The sequence below is a fragment of the Prunus mume genome, linkage group LG3 (genome assembly GCF_029339155.1).
Source record: "Prunus mume cultivar Tortuosa linkage group LG3, ASM2933915v1, whole genome shotgun sequence".
Taxonomy (NCBI): Eukaryota; Viridiplantae; Streptophyta; class Magnoliopsida; order Rosales; family Rosaceae; genus Prunus; species Prunus mume.
In genome coordinates this window covers 15,833,771-15,854,036 of record NC_142700.1, presented here as the reverse complement: position 1 = coordinate 15,854,036, position 20,266 = coordinate 15,833,771, and the positions used below count along the sequence as shown (strand labels likewise).

At 37.3% G+C, this 20,266-nt stretch overlaps 3 protein-coding genes, 1 long non-coding RNA gene and 1 pseudogene across 5 annotated transcripts; 1 reads left to right on the top strand and 4 right to left on the bottom strand.

Moving 5' to 3' along the window:
• Nucleotides 1–379: 379 nt before the first annotated feature.
• LOC148918879 (uncharacterized) lies at nt 380–2,448 on the bottom strand. The gene is made up of 3 exons (XR_016125446.1): nt 2,149–2,448; nt 609–715; nt 380–485 (listed from the first exon to the last, which is right to left on the bottom strand). It is a non-coding gene; the product is annotated as an uncharacterized LOC148918879 (long non-coding RNA).
• A 638-nt stretch (nt 2,449–3,086) lies between these two features.
• On the bottom strand, nt 3,087–4,742 carry LOC148918878 (uncharacterized). The gene has a single exon (XM_089047710.1). The coding sequence runs from the start codon at nt 4,740–4,742 to the stop codon at nt 3,339–3,341; it is 1,404 nt and encodes a 467-aa protein (XP_088903836.1). The 3' UTR covers nt 3,087–3,338.
• Nucleotides 4,743–5,175: 433 nt separating this feature from the next.
• LOC148918877 (uncharacterized) lies at nt 5,176–5,882 on the bottom strand. Its single transcript, XM_089048727.1, has 2 exons — nt 5,732–5,882; nt 5,176–5,615 (listed from the first exon to the last, which is right to left on the bottom strand). Exons 1-2 carry the CDS (start codon nt 5,880–5,882, stop codon nt 5,176–5,178), a joined length of 591 nt encoding a protein of 196 aa, XP_088904853.1.
• Nucleotides 5,883–7,631: 1,749 nt separating this feature from the next.
• On the top strand, nt 7,632–10,310 carry LOC103326475 (protein FATTY ACID EXPORT 6). The gene is made up of 3 exons (XM_008228708.2): nt 7,632–7,962; nt 8,754–8,841; nt 9,995–10,310. Exons 1-3 carry the CDS (start codon nt 7,764–7,766, stop codon nt 10,065–10,067), a joined length of 360 nt encoding a protein of 119 aa, XP_008226930.2. The 5' UTR covers nt 7,632–7,763; the 3' UTR covers nt 10,068–10,310.
• A 780-nt stretch (nt 10,311–11,090) lies between these two features.
• LOC103326514 (protein ACCELERATED CELL DEATH 6-like) lies at nt 11,091–14,281 on the bottom strand (annotated as a pseudogene). The gene is made up of 3 exons (XR_016125330.1): nt 13,662–14,281; nt 12,198–12,721; nt 11,091–11,669 (listed from the first exon to the last, which is right to left on the bottom strand). The product of XR_016125330.1 is annotated as a protein ACCELERATED CELL DEATH 6-like (transcript).
• Between the last annotated feature and the right edge of the window lie 5,985 nt (nt 14,282–20,266).

The following is a 20,266-nucleotide window of genomic DNA, read 5'->3' as shown; positions in this document are numbered from 1 at the left end:
ACTATTCATTTTTTGTTTTTTCACAACTTTTTTACCTCAATAATTAATTTGGATAATATTTTCGGATAAGATTTTTGGATTTCTACGTCAATACTATTCATATTTTATAATCAGATAAAATTTTCAATTTCAAATTTCAGATAAATTTTTTTAAAAATTGGCTGGTATTTATAGAAAAAATTCATTAATTTTTGGGTTTTTTAAAAAAATCAAATTTTTTAGTATTTTATTGCAAAAAAATTGGGATTGGAAAAAAATCCGATCGGAGAGCCAAGACGACGCCATGTAGCAAAAAAATCATATGAGTGGGTTGACGCCACAGCGTCGCGATGACATCACCCAAAACTCGGGCTCGCACTCAGCTAAACTCCTCCTCCTTAGGCTCGTGGCCCCCAACTCTGCCTGGGCAAGCCTTCTCCACTGGAATTGGGTTTTTTGCTTTGCCTCCCCCCAACCCGAGGCTTGGGCTCCTCGCTGGAGTCGCTCTAACAAAATACATAACTTCATTCAAATCTCCACAAACAAAGCACAAATTAAACAAAACACACAAAATACAAGTATCCATAAACAAAGCACAAATAAAACCTTGAGCTGTGTAAGAAACCCACCCAACCAAATGAATTTGAGATGGCGACGACGATGGGTGCGACAGAGACTGCTGGTGGGTTCTCTTCCTTCTACTTCTTCTTCTTTGGGTTAATTACAGTTTGGTACCCTGTGGTTACACCTTAAGACATATTAGTCCCTATTTTCTCAATTTTTACAATCAGATACCCAATCTTTTAAAATTGTTACAATGTGGTTCCATCATTAGGATTTCTGTCATATTCCTCCGTTTGCTTACGTGGCACTATAGGTCCCACATTTTTAATTTAAAATTGATTAAAATATTTATTTTGACAAAAAAATTACAAAAAAAGAGAAAAAAATTCCTCCCAAACCAGAGCTCTCGCGATTTTCTTCTTCCCCCATTCACCGATGACCACCACCCGCACCCAAACCAACCTAAAACCCCACCCACAACCATAGACCCCTCCTCCACTCGATTTCTTCTCCCCTGCCCAACTCCAAACTCCAGGTCCCCACTACAGTGTCAAACGCACGTCTTGGCCCATCCCATTTAAACTCGTGCTTTTAAAGTTTTCGTGTTGTGCCGAAGTCGGTCCATTTTAATTTATCAGCCGTGCCATGCCGGTCCATTTAGTAAAATCTTTGATCCCAAAGCCCAAAGCCCATGTCCACATTGAAACGGACAATGGGCCGTGCTCGTGCTCGTGCCATACTTGGGCCCAAGAACTAACCCATTTAATTTGAAGTTTTTTCACTTGATAATTCAAATTATAAACATTAAAAATATAATTAGAGACAAAAAATGATGAATTATTTGAAAACATTAATCAATCAAACATCCAAACAATATAAAAAGCAGAGGGCAAAAAGTGTACAATTCCACAAAGTCCACTTCAACTTTTCATCTTTAAACAACTTATTATTTTATATGTGAAGAAATGTCTTGCTTTGATTATAAGAGAAGTGTATATGTCATATGTACTAATTAGATATCAAGTCCAATGTTGTTAAATTAATTTATAGTTGATATGTTTAATTAATTTAGGATCCAAGAAATTTCCCTAAAATGAAAGACATCAAATATGTTTATGATTATAAAAAATTAAAAAAACCATATAAACAATGATATTAGATGTCAAATTTTTGCATTTTGACATTTGAGAAAGAAAAAAAAAGTTAAGTGGGCCGTGCCGTGCCTCGTTTAAACAGGCTGGGCTCGTGCCCTGCTGGTATGGCCTGTCCCATTTGACACCTCTAGTCCCCACCGACAAAAAACCAACGATTTTTTTTGCAAAAATGGGAAATTTACCAAAACTGCAAAAGTCTCAAACTTGAGAACAGAAAACTTGTTGCCTTTTGTTTTCTTTCCATCAGTTCATGATCTACCAAACAGGGGAGAAGACACAAGCCAACCCAAAATTCTCATAACCACATTCAACACCCAAATTCAAAAACCAACGAATTTTTTTATTTTTATTTTTTTCTAATTTGTTGGTTTTTTAATTTGTACAGAGAGAGAGAGAGAGGGAGAGAGGGAGAGAGCGGAGAGGAGAGAGAGAGAGAGAGAGAGATGCAGACCGTCAGATCTCGCCGGAAAGCGTCGGCAACGGCGGGAACAAGCTCTGAACGATGGAGAGAGTGGTCGCCAAGCTGTGGTTGGTAGGTGGGGGAGTTTAGGGTCGGGGCAGGGGGAGAAGAAATCGGGGGTAGGGGGAGGGAGTCTGGGTGGTTGCCGGCTGGGGTCCTGGGTTCGTTTGGAGGTGGGGGTTTTGGAGGATGGCTGCGAGTGGTCATGGTGGAATGAAGGGGAGAAGAAAATCGCAGCAGTTTGGGAGGATTATTTTTTTCTGCAAATTTTTTTTTTTGAAAAAAGAAAAAATATTTTAATCATTTTAAAATTAACAAAAAATGAAAATTGTGGACTCATAATTCTACGTAGGCAACTAATAGAAAAATCTGACAGAAACCCTAACGGCAAAACCAAGTCAACAAATTTAAAAGATTGGATATCTGATTGTAAAAATTGAAAAGATAAGGATTAACATATCTTAAGGGTGTAAACACAGTGTATCAAACTGTAATTAACCCTTCTTTTTTGGTTGCCGTCTGAATCGCCCAAAAGAACTAGCCTCTTGACAGAGACAAGGTCTTTAAAAATTTAAGTTTCAAGTTTACATTTTAACTCCACATATTCAATAACTTTCAAAATCACCCACAAATTTTCAAAACATTTTCGTTTTTATCCCTTGACGTATCATGACCGTGTCCCTAGTGTATCGTTACCATATCAATGGAGTATCGGAGCCGTATCGTAAAGTCAACATGCCAGAAAAATTTGGCATATCGAATACGTATCAATGCCATATCGGATACCCGCATACCCCCAAAATATGGTGTATCAGTGCAATAGAGTCTCATATATATGGTGTATCAGTGCAACAGAGTCTAATACATTGCTGTATCAATCTAGCATACATAACAGAAGAGGAAAAAATAAAAATAAAAAAGACCATAAAAGACCAAAAAATGTCATGTTTGTTGTTGATATTCATGAAGCATGGCTTACACAAACAATTTCTTTGAAACACGAACCCAGCACCTACAATGGGGCAATACTGCTACCACTTTTCAAAAATCAACCTGAGTTTCAGTGACCACTGACCACATCAATCAAAATGTAATGGTGTACATTTGAATATGGCTTTCATCACTAGGTTTCCAGATGATGTCAAAATTGTGTAAAGTGAGAAATTGAGCACAAGACTCACTCACCCCGACGGGGAGACGTTGCTTAATCTCTCCTTTTTACATCGCTTCTGGTCCTCAACCATAGACTCAAAAACATCCAAGAGATTGTCCAGCCCCTCAGGACTGTCCCCTACTGCCTGCAGTGCATATACAATGCTTTCAATGGTGGACAGAAATCCCAGCTTCGGCTGAAGCCTCACTTCATCGTACAAGCTCATCTTGTCCAATTCCAACTTCAAGTGTGGCAAGAGTTTCAGCCAGGGATTTTCCACATACATTCTCTTTGCCTTTGACCATGTTCCGTCCAAAACAATCATATTCTTCACCTTTTGATTCATAGCCTCAAGGTCACTGACACTAACTGCTTCTTCAGATGGAAATAAGAGTACAGATCCAGGAGGAACCTCCATTTCAAACTCTACATATTCATTCAACTCCTCACTTCCCTTCAATGGCTGCTTTTGCAACTTTTGTACAACAAACCCCTCTGCCAGAGCATCACGCGCATTGTCTAAAATCGTATCGAAATTTGGATTCTTACAGTGGCCTTCTGCCATCCAAATATGGGAAAGAGAGCTAATGACACCATACTTGCCAATGGTAGCAGCTATAACAGGCACATCATTACCAGTTTGGATACCTTCAACTGAATCAAAACCTTCGTTGGAAAGCTTGGATACTGCATCCAATGTGGTAGCAGTTGAAACCTCATCAGCATTGTCTTGTCCATCTAAGTGCTTATCATCAGTGAACTCATGTTCTTGCCCTACAACTAATACATCACTGGTTGATAAGCCAGAATTGCTTACAAAATATACACCTCCTAATTGGTTTTGAGCCTCACTCCCAAATTTGCATTTCTCATCACTTTCAATCAGACTACTAATATTTTTCTCTTTTGGGAAATTTGCAGATAACCCAAGTTCTGACTCTCCCACATTTTCCTTCCCTGAACTGACCTCATCACAATACTTAAAAACCAGCTTCTGGGTCTCTCTACTTTCCACAACTTGATCAAAACCTGAACGTTCTGAACCATTTCGGTCAGGACCCGTTTGAGAATACGGGTCCAGCGACCGGATAACGAACCGGGCTTCAAAATTTACGTCACAAACGGTAACTACGTTGAGATTCTTGAGGCCCAATCTGGCAATCCTAGTGGAATTAAGCGGGTGGTTCTTCTCTAGGCTGTGTTGAAGAATGGTCACACTTACAGAGTTATGGAGCCCCGGGGTCTGAATCCGAGTGCAGAGGCAGAGCCGGATGGGTTTGGAGCACGACGGGCAAATGGGTCTCTTGGAAGTAGCCTGGGTAGCCACCATTTTTAGGGTTTGAGGAAGAAAGAAGGGCTTTCGGAGAAGTGTGCAGAAATGGTTGTTTCGGGTCCGAGAACCGAACAGGCATCTATGTGTTCTAGCAGCCATAGTAGAAAAACAAAAGAAAAGAATCAATGATAAGACGACGGGCAGCTAAATATGGAGAACGACACGTCGTTTAATGAGTCTCTACGCTTGGTTTGACAAATTTAAAAAAAAAATACAAATAATAGTTTAAATTATTCTAAGTTAATTTATTTTTAAAAATATATTATTCTTTTTTATTTTTTTATTTTTTATTATTTTATCAAAGTGAGATAACTTCATTGAAACAACAATGTTAGAGTACAAAAAGAAATTGGATTTTAGTAATGTAACAAGTGTGGCCTCATTAAAATCTTGCTTTTAAAAAACCCCAAATAGAGGAAAAACCGGTCAAGGAAAAAGAGTACCACTACATCACATCCAGTATAAAATTAAATTAAGAAAATAATTTGTCATTGGCCAAAATATCAGAAATCCATAAAGGACCATCCTCTAACTACACTTGAAAATCGAGCGCCTGCTTAGCTAAAAGATGAGCAATCTGGTTACACTCTCGAGGAGCAAAATGACAAGAAATATGAACAAAGCGATTAAAATGGCCCTTGACTTCATCTACTAAAGCACCCTCCATTGACCCGCTTTGCTCAGAAGTTTGAAGATTCATAATAATCTCTTTAGCATATATTTCCAAAATGACATAACAATGCCCCATTTGACTTGCAATATGTAATCCCAAAATTGTTGCATAAAGTTCAGTAGCTTTAGGAGAAAATGTGCCATGAAGACCTTTATAGGCAGCCAGCATTAAATCACCCATACTATCTTGTATTACAACCCCTAAACCTCTAAAGCCAAATAGCAAATTGACAGCACCATCAACATTTGTCTTCACAAAATTACCAATATGTGGAGACCAATGACGCACAATATTAGTTGCTGGAACATGAGAAGACATTAAATAATAGCCCGTTGATATTCCAAAACAAGCTTTCGGGTATGAGCCAAAAGACAAAGATGTGAAATATTTCGGCTAGAATATAAAAGATCATTACGAGAGCTCCATAATCCCCAACTCAGAAAAACAAAGAAGACTAGATCGTCATTAGTCAAAACCGAGGAAGCATATCGATATAACTCCTTAAGAGTACCAAGCTGTAGGGGGACAGTCAAGTCATGAATAGGTGAATGCTGCCAAACCTCCATTGACATTCGACAAAACTAGAGAGCATGCACTAGGACATTTCAGGCTATTGAGATCACCTAAAACATAGTGAATTGAGAACAATTTGACGATTAAAAAGGTTTGGTACCAAAGGAATTGACAGAATAGCAGCAACCTCATAAAAACACCTTCAATTTATTAGGAACTCGCAAGGACCAGATGGACGACCATAACAAATCCACTGAATTATTACTTCCCATTCAAGCACAGTATAATGCGAAATTAGCCTATCTGAAGAGTTTGGTACCAAAGGAATTGACAGAATAGCAGCAACCTCTTCTTTCCAGAAGACTGCAGAAAGTAAGTCTAAATTCCGCTAGCCAACTGAATCTATTAAGAAGTGAACAGTAGCATCATCCTCAAAAAATGGAGGCGAAGAAGGCCGAAAAGAGGACGGCAGAGGCAACCAAGGGTCTCAATTAATTTTAATTGATAAACCATCTCTTACTCTCCAACGAAGACCAGCAGCCAACAATTCCCAACCCCAAATTAAAGATCTCCAATAATTGAAGGAGAATTCCCCAATGGAGCATTCAAAAAATCACCATTAGGAAAATACCTTCCACGATACACCTGCCCACAATAGAATTTGCGTTGATGAGAAGCCTCCAACCTTGTTTAGCCACCAAAGCCTTATGAAATTGTTCAAAATCTCTAAAGCCCAAGCCACCAACTACTAGCCAGAGTAGGCAAACCCAAATAAAACTCATGAAAAACCACTACCGGAATGAGTAAAGAATCAGTCACTAGTTGTTGGAAGTCCAGAGAAGTATTAGGACTGAAAGACAATGCTGATTTCTAAAAATTAATTACATGACATGCTACTTCCTCAAATACTTGAAAGATACACACACATCTGGAGTTTGCTCCAACAATAATAAATTGTCATATGCATATAATAAATGTGTAATGGGGGCACAGACACCAATTAAACTTCCATTCCTCTCAGCAAAACGGAGCCAGCCAGAAAAACCTTCAGCACAAAACAAGAAAAGATAAGGGGATAATGGACAGCCCTGACGTAAACCCCGCTGTGAACTGAAGTGACCAAAATAATTTCCATGCCACAAAACCGAAAAGGAAACAGTCGAAAGACAATCCATTATTTGTCGTACCCATTCCTGTTCAAATCCCAAACGTAGCATAACAGCCTCAGTATAACACCACTCCACCCTGTTGTAAGCCTTAGCCATATCCAGCTTAATGGCCAAAGCTCCCTGCTTACCATTTTTCCTCCTTTTGACAGTATACATAATTTCAAAACCCACCATGACATTGTCAAGAATATTCCTTGATGGTACAAAAACAAAAAAATACTTGCATGTCAGAGAGATAACACTATTTTGTTATCTCAATCAATTATGTTCCTCCGCATATAATAAAAAATTCCATCTGGCATAACGTAATTGAATGGGATAACAAAATATTACTTTCCAATGACATACAAATTTTTCTTATATGATATTCATGTGTGAGTTTACTCCCACTCTCTTCTCCTTCCTAACTCTAGGATAAAGGAAAATAAAAAAATAAAATCCAACTTGAATGCGATGAGACTCATCACGTGGCATATCCAACAGCTTTAATTTGATACAGAAAATGTCCTCAGTCAATGGCTTATCTTGAAATGAACAAAAACAAACTGTGGAGTTGGTATGATTGGCCACATTAGCCTTTTGACCAACTGTCTTCCACGCGCCAATATTTGGTAGTTTATGACATTTCAGGCTCAAAAAAAAAAACACCTAAAGATAAACCCAAAAGTCTTTTCTTTAAATTTTTTTGTTTCTTCTATTTGTGAGGGAAAAACTGGTGTGATTTTCCCGAGAATCTGAGTTCTCCGAGAAACCCGGTTGGAGAAAATGCACGATTTCTGCTTCACGATCCCGTACGGGTTGCTGCTGATCGGTGGAGGATTATTTGGGTACTTTAGGAAGGGGAGCACAGCTTCTTTGGCTGGAGGTGTGGGCATTGGATTGCTTCTCACTCTTGCCGGCTATTTCAGTCTCAAAGCCTTTGAGAGGAAGAAGAACTCGTACCCTGCTTTGATTCTTGAAACGGGTAGGCTTCTTTTTTTGCTTTTAGAATTTTGGTTGGTCTGGATCCCAGATGTGTTAGTGATGCTTCACTGAAATTAAAGGAAGTTAAGGTGAAAAGAAAAGCAATTAAATCGTGATCTGGGTCTTTGTTTCTTGAGATAATGCTTTGAAAAACACTAATGGATCACAAAATATGCAAGTTTTGTAGTTTGATTAATTTTATAGCATTGACTTTGCTGATATGCAGGAAATGTGGATTTTTTTTCAAGGTTGTTATTTTGTTCTCTCTACTGATTTGGAAGCTGTGTGCTTCTCCATGATTGGAAGCCTCAGCCTATTTCCTGTTGAAAACTGTTTCTAGGTTTGTTAATTGAATCTTTATAGTTTGTCTGCGGATATGGGTTTCATACATCCATAACAGATTTAGGCATTTCTTCATTGAGCAATGCTGGAGACACCAAAAAAGTCCTGAAGTTTTGGATCCCAACTCATATAAAAGCATTTCCTCTGTTCATATCTAGGCTTACTTTAAGTAACATTTCTTCATATCTTATAACTAAAAAGTTTTATCTATTAGTGATTGCAAACTTGGTAGGGTGATTTGAAAGATGTGCTTTATGTGTAATATGCTCAGTGATTGCCTTTCAAAATTTCAAGAATTTTAAGAAGTGAAGAGATTGAGATAGAGAGAGTTTGCATTCTGTTCTTCTTTTTCTTCGTATTTTTCTTTTTTCATCCTGCCCACTGTTATGTTGATGCTCAATCTTTGATTTTTTTTTTTTTTTTGGAACTGATTCGTGTACCTTAAAACAGTTTGTGCTGCCATACTCACATGGGTCATGGGACAGCGGTATGTGCAAACTTCTAAGTTCATGCCAGCTGGTGTTGTTGCTGGCATCAGGTAAGTTCAGTTTCATTGTGCCCTTTTATGGTTGTCTACCTCATACTACTGCATCTGAGTTTTGAGTGCCATGGTTCAGTCTGTTGGTTTATAAACATCAGAAGTACTTTATGTACCTTGTGCGTCTGGTTTTAATTTATTGCTGCATATGACTGCTTTCCTACATTGCAGCGCCTGTATTTTGTTTCCAAAAAACAAATTCAATATGATGTTTAGAATATCTTCTTTCTCCACGCTAGCTGGCTTTGGCATAGATTGAATTGAACAAATGTTATCGTTACTACTGTGCTGGTAATGAGTCTGTGCACCTAAGGCATGTACATAGTTCTTGTGGTTAGTAGATTTGGGATGGTAGGTTATGTTCCCAAAGACATGTATAACTGTAAAGTTTTTCTGTCGAAGACTGGCAGATTGTTGAGGATGGGCTATTTATAGGTCTTTAAATTTATTGACATCAATTATTGGTAAAACTTGTCTCAGTTGAATGTTAATCCAAATACATATCATATTTTCTTGACAATCTTGAATCATGTGTCCCCACCCACTGAATGACCGAAGCTCTCCTGAATGATAGAACAAGGTTAATCTGTTCTATTGAAACCTAATTTCTGAAATTTAGTTGAAAGGAGTTTCAGATGCCATATATGCTGTAGGACCTTACAATCAGTGCCATTGGGAAATCATACTTGCATGTCTTCATCTTGATTCACATCATAATTCAGAAGTTTGGATTCAGCCCGCCCTACGTATCTGTTTTCTTGTGTTTACATCTAATTATCTTTGCAGAATAGAACGGGTATACCGTATACATCTATGGTCTCTAAAAGAGGTAGGATAGGAAATGAGAGTTGGAGTAGAATCTATATCTCCCTCCTGTTATATGGTTAAACTTAAACAGGAACGGAAAGGGGTCTTTCTGTTTTTTGTTTGGTTTTGCAGGAAGGCAGGCAATTCACATATGTTAAATTATAAAGTTATTTGGTTAGCGTATTGTAGTAATTGCACAGTGTTTCTGTTGTTGTCCCTAATTGTAGAGTATACCTATGATTAAAAGCTTTCAATTGGAACTTCTCAGTTATATATGTTTATAGGTTGTCCTTAATATGACTTATATCTGAACTTTCTGAAGCTAAAACCACTTCATTTGTTGCAGTGCCCTCATGACTGGATTTTATCTGTACAAAATTGCAACTGGAGGGAACCATATTCCAGCCAAGACCAAGTGATGGTGTTTGAGGACTTATTTCGACTACATATAAACTGACATACTAAAATCACACCGATCCAGTTGCCCATATTCAATGTTAATCCAATAGTGCTAGATACTATGTTATCAGGTTGGGTATAAAACAAGAGATGGCTTGTCTTTGAAATTTGTCGAAACCTTGTCTCTGAACTTGCATTGATCATTTACTGTACTTTTAATCGAATCAAATCAACTGGAGCTCCGGATCAACTCCAGTGATAGACATGACCCTTTTGTTTTGTTTTCTTGGTGTACCAAACCAACCTTGTTCACTGGTGAAGGGAAAATCCCTTGAGAGCACAAGAACAACCTCACGCATGAATTGAATTAGAACTGCTTGTTTGAAAGCAATAATTAGATGGATGAAAAGGCTTTATTTCAATGGGGCATTCAAACGAGTCCTAAGTTTTCAAGTCAAGGTTCAATCCACCCGTAGTAAGTTTTACAGAGAAGTTTGACAGACTTTCTCCTCTTTGTAGATGAATACTGCATCCCTTTTATCTTGGCTTGGGGTCATTAATAGGGCTGTGGATGGTTCCCTTGCTGTCTCTGTGATCGTCAACTATGTCCCCTGTAACAGTTTTTCAGTTTAGAAGACCTAACTTGGGGCACGTCCAGTGATCCTCACTCTTGGGTATGCTCAGCAAATGGTATTTTCTTGGTTGCAAATGGGATTTGATTGAACCTCATTTTATTATCAAGAATCAAACCACACAATAGGGAAACTTAAAAAGCATACAAGTTCGTGCATGTGCATGTGCATGTAGCAGTTTGACAACAAAAACAGAGGAAGAAGAGAAAATAAACATGGGTTGTGTTTCTGTAGCAAAATCATGTGAGCTGGACTCAAAGCATACAATATTTAATTAACAGTGGCTGGGAACCAAAGCATATTACAATATACTCAATTATGAATATGTTATAATTTAAAGAAAAAAAGAAAGTACATACATATATTTGTCTTACAAAGCATGTTGCTTCTGAAATTTCTTCCTTACATAAGCTAATACATACGAAAAAGAAAATGAAAACCTCTTTTGTATAATTGTCTTTGTTTTAGTTTCATCGTCAATGCTTCCAAGAGTTCCGGCAGAAAAAAGAAGTAAAGAAACAAAAATATCGCAGAGATTATAAACTGTACACTTTCAAGCAGACTCAATTCGGTGTCTCCGTGCTGCGCTGCAGACAACCACGCAGAAGTTGCTACTATCATTGCTGAGACCGAAAGCTGAGTGAACTTTGAAGCTGATCGGGTTGGCATCATTTTGCCTACTATTTCATTATAAATCACAAAAACTGAGGAAATGAGGGATAATACGTTCAAGAAAACAAACACTTGAAGCTCTATTCTTCTTCCTGGTGCCCCAGTATCGACGAAAGTTGCTGCAAATGTAATGCCTGCAACAACCGTTGTTATCATGAGTCTGGATCCACGTCTTTGCTCATGTTCTTTCTCGCCTTCAATGGTATCCTTCTCGGGAACATTCCAGAAATCACGTCTGATTTCGCCATTGAAATATGGAAGACCAACGGAGCTGCCTAGGTTGTCCAGAACCCTAGGACTACTACTGCCGAAGATTTCCTGAAACATAGAGAAAGCACAACGAAATTTGTCTGAATTAATGCTTTTTAAACCTGGCCGCTTTTTTTGTTTTTGAAAGACTTTATTATTTCAACAGAAAACACAAGATACATAAATGTCAGCTTGAATAAGAGAATCAAGCCAAATTGATACATCTTCCAGCCAATACAAACCGGACTCCAAATTCAAAGCATGCTGGGCTAAAGTATGCGCAAGTTTGCTTGCTTCTCCAGGCCTAAATTGAATATGCGCGGAATGAAACGAACACAATTCTCTTAATTCAGGAAGGGGGGATTAGAACTTGGTTGCTAGAGGTAGGCTCACAACCATGGCTAACTGGCATAACCCATGACTACGTGAAAGAGAGAATAGAAGGAAAATAAAGGTGGATAGTGAAGAATCATGGAGTTTCGTTTGTCACGTTGAAAAATTTAGAGAGGCAAATATAACTCTAAAACCTTAAACAACTGAACCTAGTTTCGTTTATGAAATTATGAAAATATAGCCTTGCAAATTCGTTATATATACCTGTTCTCCAATATTCTGGCTAAGACAAATGTCGTTGGCCTGTGAGAATTTCCTATTGGTAGCAATCTTGTCCACTCTAGGGTCGCCTGTCAACGCTCTTATAATTTCAGGATTTTTCTTGATGGCAGCCAGATGCAACGGAGTGTTTCCATCTACATCTGCTTCGTTTATTAGTACTGCAAGCTTAGACATGTTCAGTGAATACGTGATGACATTTGTTCGTCCACCTAAAACTGCAGCATGTAGAGCCGTTTGGCCATAATGATTGACCAAATCACAAATATCTGGCCGACACCGAATCATCTCTTCCATTACATCGGTGTGACCTGCATAGGCCGCGACATGGAGAGCTGACATTCTAGATTTGTCCAAGATGTAAGAAATAGAATTATCACGTTGCATCAACAGTTGAGTTGCCTCAAGGTTCCCTCTAAATGCTGCGTAGTGTAAGGAAGTCCACCCAAGTACATCATCAACCCTTTTTATTATATCCGGATATTTCGACACAGTAGTCTCCACAATACCTAAGTGTGTCATTTATACGAAAGTTAGATACACGGTTATGAGAGGAAGATATTACAGAACAAGGTCAGAACTAGGAATTTTCAACTGGTGGGCTAGTTAAAGAGTTTAAGGAAAAATCTAATGAATATGTTTTTTTGTACTTACAGTTTATATAGTCTTTCTAGAAATCGAAGTATACATTGAATCATACAAACCACACTAGTTCATAGCTCCATCGACTAATTTTCAATAAATTTTTACATAAAACAAATACATATTAAATGCAACAAAAAAATAGATATTATCAAAATGAAAATATGTTCAACAGAAAAATTGAAGATGGGACAAAGGGATTTCAAAGAGGGTTCTTGGGATTCCTAAATTCGTATAAAAATTAAAGGTGGAAGGAAGAAAATTTAAGGTCTTATAATTGAAAAGAGATTATAGGGTTTGATATTAAATTTTGATTTCCAGGAGGTGAATTGTTTGTTGATGGGTTTGTATGCGGGTGTTGGGGTTGACTTATTAGGAAGGATAAAGGGGATGGTGCACAGTTCGTTGTCCCCATTCTTTTCCAATATATGATTTGCTCCTCTTTGAAAAAATCAATTGAGTATAAAGCTTGGGCAAAGAGATAGAGAACACAAGAGGGAAACGAGAGAAGGAGGGGGAGAGAGAGAGAGGAGGAGAGGTTGGCTAGTGGTGAAGAGGGACTTGGGTTGGGAACTTGGGCGGGCCATAGGTGGTTATTGGGGGTGAGTGGCTGTTTTTATTATTATTTGTTTTTAATTTTTAATTTTATTTAGACTTAAGGATGTTTTATAGAGAAGACTTAACAATGTTAAGTTGCAGTTTGATGTGTCATATTTTAAGTCGTTAAATTATTGCAACGATCAAGATTTAATGAAATGCGGTAAATACAAACTATCTAAATGCAGAGACTCGGAATCCATAATTTACCTTTCTATTCTTCATCCATATAAGTTACCGCTACATGCAAAGTTGTAACACCGTTAAATCCCCTAAAAGAAGGACATATTGGACACTGGTTCACAATTGAACGAGCTACGACTGGAAAAGCCATGCCGAGTAGCCAAGAATAAGGGGGACTCCTTATTAAAATTAATCAAACAGCACAATCCAGGATCTTCAGCCATTAACAAATTCACCACCTCAACGTGACCGCATCTGATAGCAACATGCAATGCTGTATCTTCTTCAAAATTAGTCATTCGAAGTAGTTTGTTAGCTTCACCATTAGTCGGTCCTCTTTCCTCGTCAGCTCCTTCAATATGCACAAGTTTCTTTGCGTGTTCAATGAGGAGCTTTACAATTTCATCACAGCCTACTCTAGCAGCGACGTGGAGAGGTGTGTTGCCCTTCTTATTGGGAGCCCAAAACAGCAAAGATAGATCATCTAGGACATCTCTGAAGAAATGTATTTGTTTGTATTCAGCTGCAATATGAAAAATACTGTTGTGAGCTGGGGTTTTCTGACAGAGAAGATCAATTGATGCATCAGCTCTTCTGAAAAAACCAACATCACCCGATTCTGCAGCCTCATACACAGAAGGATCCATGGCTCTTGGCTCTAGCTTCCAACTTATTTTCTCTCAAGCTTTCTCAAGGAGATTGACAAGAAAACCATAATCTAATATGACTAATTTTATTATTTTATAATTGACAAAAATGACTTTTTTTATATTTTAGCAAATTAAATGACGCGGAAAGATCCATAGGGTAATTTAATGGAAGCTAGACCTTACTGCTTGCCTTCATTTTTGGAAGAAGATACTCATTTTTGACACATGTGCAAAAATAATTCATCAAAAACACAAAAAAAAAAACTTCTACACACGTCATACGACTATTGACAGGAATGTAAGAGTTCCTACTTACAAAGGAAGGAGGGATGTATTTTCCTATATATTAAGGTCCAACATACTTTATGTTATATAAAAATTATTGAAAAATAAGTGTATTGGTATTAGTAACTTAATAAATGCTAGAGCAGATGCCTCACCCATTGAAACAAAATAAAATAAAAACTCTCATTGTAATTATTTGCAATTGTATACTAATAATCGCTTAAAAAAATATGACAACAATCATTATTATTTGGTGACATTTGCTGGAGTGACTAAAGAATATCACCAAATAATAGTGACTGTTGCTTATTAAACTCTTCAGTCAAAGCACAAAACTTTGTTATTTGTCAAATGAGTAGGTTACTTGCCAAGAAGATGATACCTTTTGACCTGTCTTCTAAGGAGACGGATATGACTAATAAATTCACGCGATGGCACAAATAGAAAAGTAGTGTGTTAGTTATATCTATTTAATTCAGTCTTTGAAGACTAAATTAAAGGGCAACTTTCAATCAGTTTCTTCCCATTGCATGAATTTCTCTTCTTCAGGTCGTTTTCCCTGGCGAGGAGAGGACAACATATTCTTGGAAAATAATTCTGGCGAGACTATTTTTTTATAGTCCACATTAAGACCACAAGGTGATAAGTATTACAACCACCCTCCAAATCATTGTATATCATCATTATTTGTTCAAATTATAGATAAATTTGGGATTCAAATTTGAGATTTATTCTAATATTGAGAAGAGAAGTATCGTAAACCTAAGAGCTAGTTGGTTCAAAGTTATATCATTTACAGGTCATGTTCGAACTATGTTTGTTAACACAAATGTTACACCTTTGAGGTTGAGGCCATTAAATCAAAGCACTCTTAGTAAAAGAATTCAATATGAAATCGGAAATAAAACAATCTCTTCCAATTTTCTTTGTGTCTCCTCTCTGTTCCAGTTTTCTTGGTTATATATGGTTCAGTACAGGTCTCCTTCACATCTTCTTCTGTAAATAAAAAACAAATACAAAATAATTATGCTGGAAATTAAATTAAATTTGTGTAAGATAACTTATGTAAGTTGGCCTAATCACGTGTTATAATTATCGTATTATTAGAATGAGATAATAAGATTTATGTTTATCAGTTATTGTAAGACTTTCAGTTTTGATAGACTATTTGGTTACTAATGTGCTTTATATAGTTGGATTTAGCATGGAAGCATGAAGAACCCAACTCGAACCAAATGTCAAAAATAGTTACAAAAGTGTACATAATTAAGTGAAAAGAACACTCTAAGTTTCAAACAACAAACACAAACAAATTGTTGTATTAATAATTGGCACAAATTAATGTGCTAATCATCCAATTAAAAATATCCGCAAGTGTACAAATCTATTGGAGTATAGATTTGTAAATACGGGATCGTTCCCACAAGGAATTAGAGGCTTATATAAGGATATAGTTTGAGTACATATAGAACACTTATTTAACACAATCACAAAGGTAAGATACAAATGGAATACTAGAAATGAGTGAAAAAAAAAAGTAAAATAAAAGAAACAAAACAAGAAACCAAAGGTAAAAACAATCAAGATTTTGTATCACTATTGTATCACCATGGTATCACTACTGTATCACCATTGTATCACTTCTTTATCACCTGGGTACTGTAGGAGTGATCAATCGCTTTTGGAAAGGGATCAATTGCTTTTGGGCAGAGAAGAATTCTCTGGACAACAAACTAAGCGATTGATCACTTGTGGGAAACAATCAATCGCTTTTTGGTAGAGAAGAGAGAAACGAATCTCCTCTGTTTTTTCCGACACAAAAAAAAAAAAAAAAAAATCTCCTCTGTTTTCCAGCTTCGACCTCTATTCCATTTTTAACATGTAACTTTCCAACCATTAATCCAAATTTTATGTGCTTTATATGGTTAGATTTAGCACAGAAAAATGAAGAACCTAACTTAGACGAAATGTCAAAAACAGTTACAGAAGTGTACAAAATTAAGTAAAAAGAACACTCAAATTTTCAAACAACAAACACAAATAAAAAAGGGAGGGGGAAGGGGGATGGGGTTTGATTCAAGTGACGTAATTCTAATGCTTAAATGTAACTGAACTCTAATTTTAACAAGATCAACAAATGTCATTATCAAAGTGTAACTTAATATGGTGACAAACACTAAGGTTTTCGGAATCCACCCTAAACAATTCTACTCATGTTCATGAACACTCAAGTAATGAATTCTAGACACATTGATGAAGATGTTCGCAATTAAGATCGGGATTAGCGGCTCGAGATGCATGATTCTCTCTAAAATAAGTAAAGTGCATGTTTAGTGTTACAATACTCATGCTTCCCATACAATCAATTTAGGTGTGCTTAGTACTTTGATTTAATCATATGAAAAAACCATTAAGTTTGAAGATAATATGAACATCACAAGAACCCTAATAGCATGGTGTTTATATTAGGCATTCAAGAAACCAATGCACATGGATGATTCTTACTTCATCCATTAGTTGCTTAGGAAAATATGAAGGTACGTATAATTCCAACAATCTCAAGAAGCATACTTTCAAGGGTGATCAAACAAAGAAAGATTATTTTAGAGAAGAGGAATTCATCAACAACATCTAGAAATTCATAAAGTCTAGCATCAAAACAAAAGAGTAATCATGTTTAAGGCTTCAACCTAAGCCCTAGCTATGGTGTTTAGTTTCTCATGTTCATAGTGAATACAATTTGTGTTGTGCGCAAACACTACAAGACCTTGTTGATGGACTATGCAACGACACACACACCAATCCATTTGAGAATAAAACACACACATTGAAGAGAGAAAGCAAACACACACAAGAACACAAAGATTTATAAAGGTTCAGCCTCCTGCTTACGTTCTCTTGGTTATCCACCCGAGAAATTCACTGGTATGAAAGACCCCTTTTGGTTACAATGAAGAATCCCATTTCCTTTCTCACAAACCTCTCTTTTCTCTCACCTTTGGCTGAAACTCAATTTAATGTCTTAGCTTTCTCACGTTACAATAACCTAGCGCTAAAGTGCCTATTTATATGTTATAAGGCTTTAGTACAATTATACCAGGAATAGGAAAGGACCCAAAAACTAAAAGAAAATCTATCAAGATTAGCAAGGATAAATGCTGGATTTGCTTATTTTGCTCGAGAGCTACTTGCACCTATGTTTGCTACAGCAGGCGCTTGGGTACCTGGGTCAAGGTGAGAAATACCGCTCTGCCGCCGAGCGCCTAAAATTTCCGCTCGAGTGGTAGAGCCCAGTCAGAACGACTACAGCTATTTTGACTGTATGTTTCCTTCACTCATTCCACATCTTTAGGTGAGCCAATATCAACGATCTCTACCTTAGCGAGCCTAAATACCTTGTGAAAATCATTGACCTTTAGAACCTCTTCAAACCTCTTGGAAATCGTCCTAGTAATTCCCAAGAGCTCTACCATGGCAAGAAACCTCTTGTCTCAATGCACCTTAGGTGAGAAGGTGCTCCACCCAATGCTAAACTTGGGTCATCTGGCCTTCTTGCGTGGATGAGAGATCCCTTATGCCAAACTCTTTGCTTATCGCCTTCTTGGAACCTTGAATTCTTGACATATCTTGATACAGAAACCGCATACCAACCATTGTTATATAAATCCCCACGTAGCCACCAATTTTGCTCTTGGATTTATGAACTAACTCCCTTTTCATCAAAGCACTCATCCAACTTTCCCGCTTCATGCTCCCTAAAGTACTCTGAAACATAGTTGATGGATTCCTTAAGCTCGGACCTTGCTTGTGATGAAGGCTCCACCTCAAGTAGAACCTCTTTGTGAGTTGTTAAGGCCCATCTTCTTCAACCCTTGTGTCAAACTCCATTTGCCTTAGAGTCCTTTCCATGACCACCTTGATAAGAAGCATCTTTTCGGTTGTCACCGTCCCAAAATTCTCCCCATCATTCCTTGTCTTGACTTCACCCTTGTGGACCTTGTCCTCTACATCTTTGAAATCAAGCACCCTTAATGATAAACTGTTAATCATACAACTTTGACTAACCTTCTTTGCCCCAACTAGTCTTGAGCAAAACTCGTAGCTTCATTTCGTTGCACTGGCTTCTTGACAGTAAGATCCCTTGCTTGCTTTTCTTTGGTACAAAGTACCTCCTTGATAGAATTTTCTACTTTACCCGCAATTGTACCCCCCAAATGCTGATAAACATTGTTAGGTTGAATCTCCCCTATCATAATCACTACTAAACCTTGTGTGACTAAAAGCTTTCCTTCTTTGGCCTTGTACGAATACCATTATCTATCTAGAGCGCCAAGGGAAATAAGATTTCCTTCTTAGTTTCGGTACATGGCTTACCAAACTAAGGTTACTAACAACACCATCATGCATCTTGATCTTTATTGTTTCCATGTCCAAAGCATCACAACTTGTTTTGTCTCCCAACAAAATATTGCTACCATTTCTTTCTTCATGTGTATCAAACTCCATTCTATTCGAACACACATGTAACGAACAACTGGAATCTATAATTCAAACTGAAGTAGAACTCTTACCCGAAGAATGTGCCACGATTCCGCCATTACGCTCTTCATCTGTAACCATCAAAAGTTTGTCATTGGTTTGACAACCAGTAGAAACGTTTGCTGCGCCTGAACTTTCGGCATCCTTCATCTTGTTCCGCTTCTTCTTTCATATCGGATAATTTCGCTTCCAATGGTCCTTAGACCCACACTCGAAGCACCCTTTATCATAGGCTTATTGTCACTAAGGAGATGCCAAAAATTTGACGCAAAATATCCATACCATATCTAGGAAACTAGAAAGTAAAATGAAGTAGAAAATTTATATTTGAACTTCTATTAACAATCAAGTGCTTGTTTGTGTCAAAGAAAACAAAAATCCAACATATTTTAAAACTAGTTCGCCCAGTATGGATTTACCACCTGGGTTTGCGGTTGGTTTAGGTGGTGAGGAAGTCAGTAACCTCCTTTGTGATTATAGGGGAGCTCTAACATTGTAGCCGCCACCGAACCATTACTTTAATTTTAAAAAATTTGGGTGGGGAAGGGGGGAAGGTGGAGGGTGGTTTTTGCCATTTTGGGTGCACTAGGCAGCTATGGCTGCTGGGTTCTTTGATTTATCATTTTTGGCGAATGATGGGATTTTTTCTTATTTTTTGTCTTTTATTTTTATTATTTTTTGGACTTAACTAACGGAATTAATGGATTGGACTTGATTTGTTAACGAGTACAAGTACAATGACGATATTGGGAAAATTAAAATCACGGTGACCAAATTTGATTTTCAGCCAAACCTAGTGGCCAAAAATGTAATTAACCCTTAAAAGGAAACCAATACAATATCCACAATCCTACTAATGCACAATTAATCAACTAAATAGTTGATTGAGCTAGAGATTATCTCGACTAACCAACTAATAACAACCTAACAAAATTACCAATACAACCAATGAGTTTGCAATACTATTTGAAACCCAGGTTCCTACTAGACAAAAGTTTAATTATTTACTAATTAAGTTATATTAATTACCAATACAACTGATAGCGTGCCCTTAATGAAGACAGTGCTCTGGGCTTGGCAATGAAGATGAAGATGACGAATCTAGTGTGGGCCTGCTGATCTCTGGGGCGGTTTCTGTTATAAAAGTTATAGTTTTCC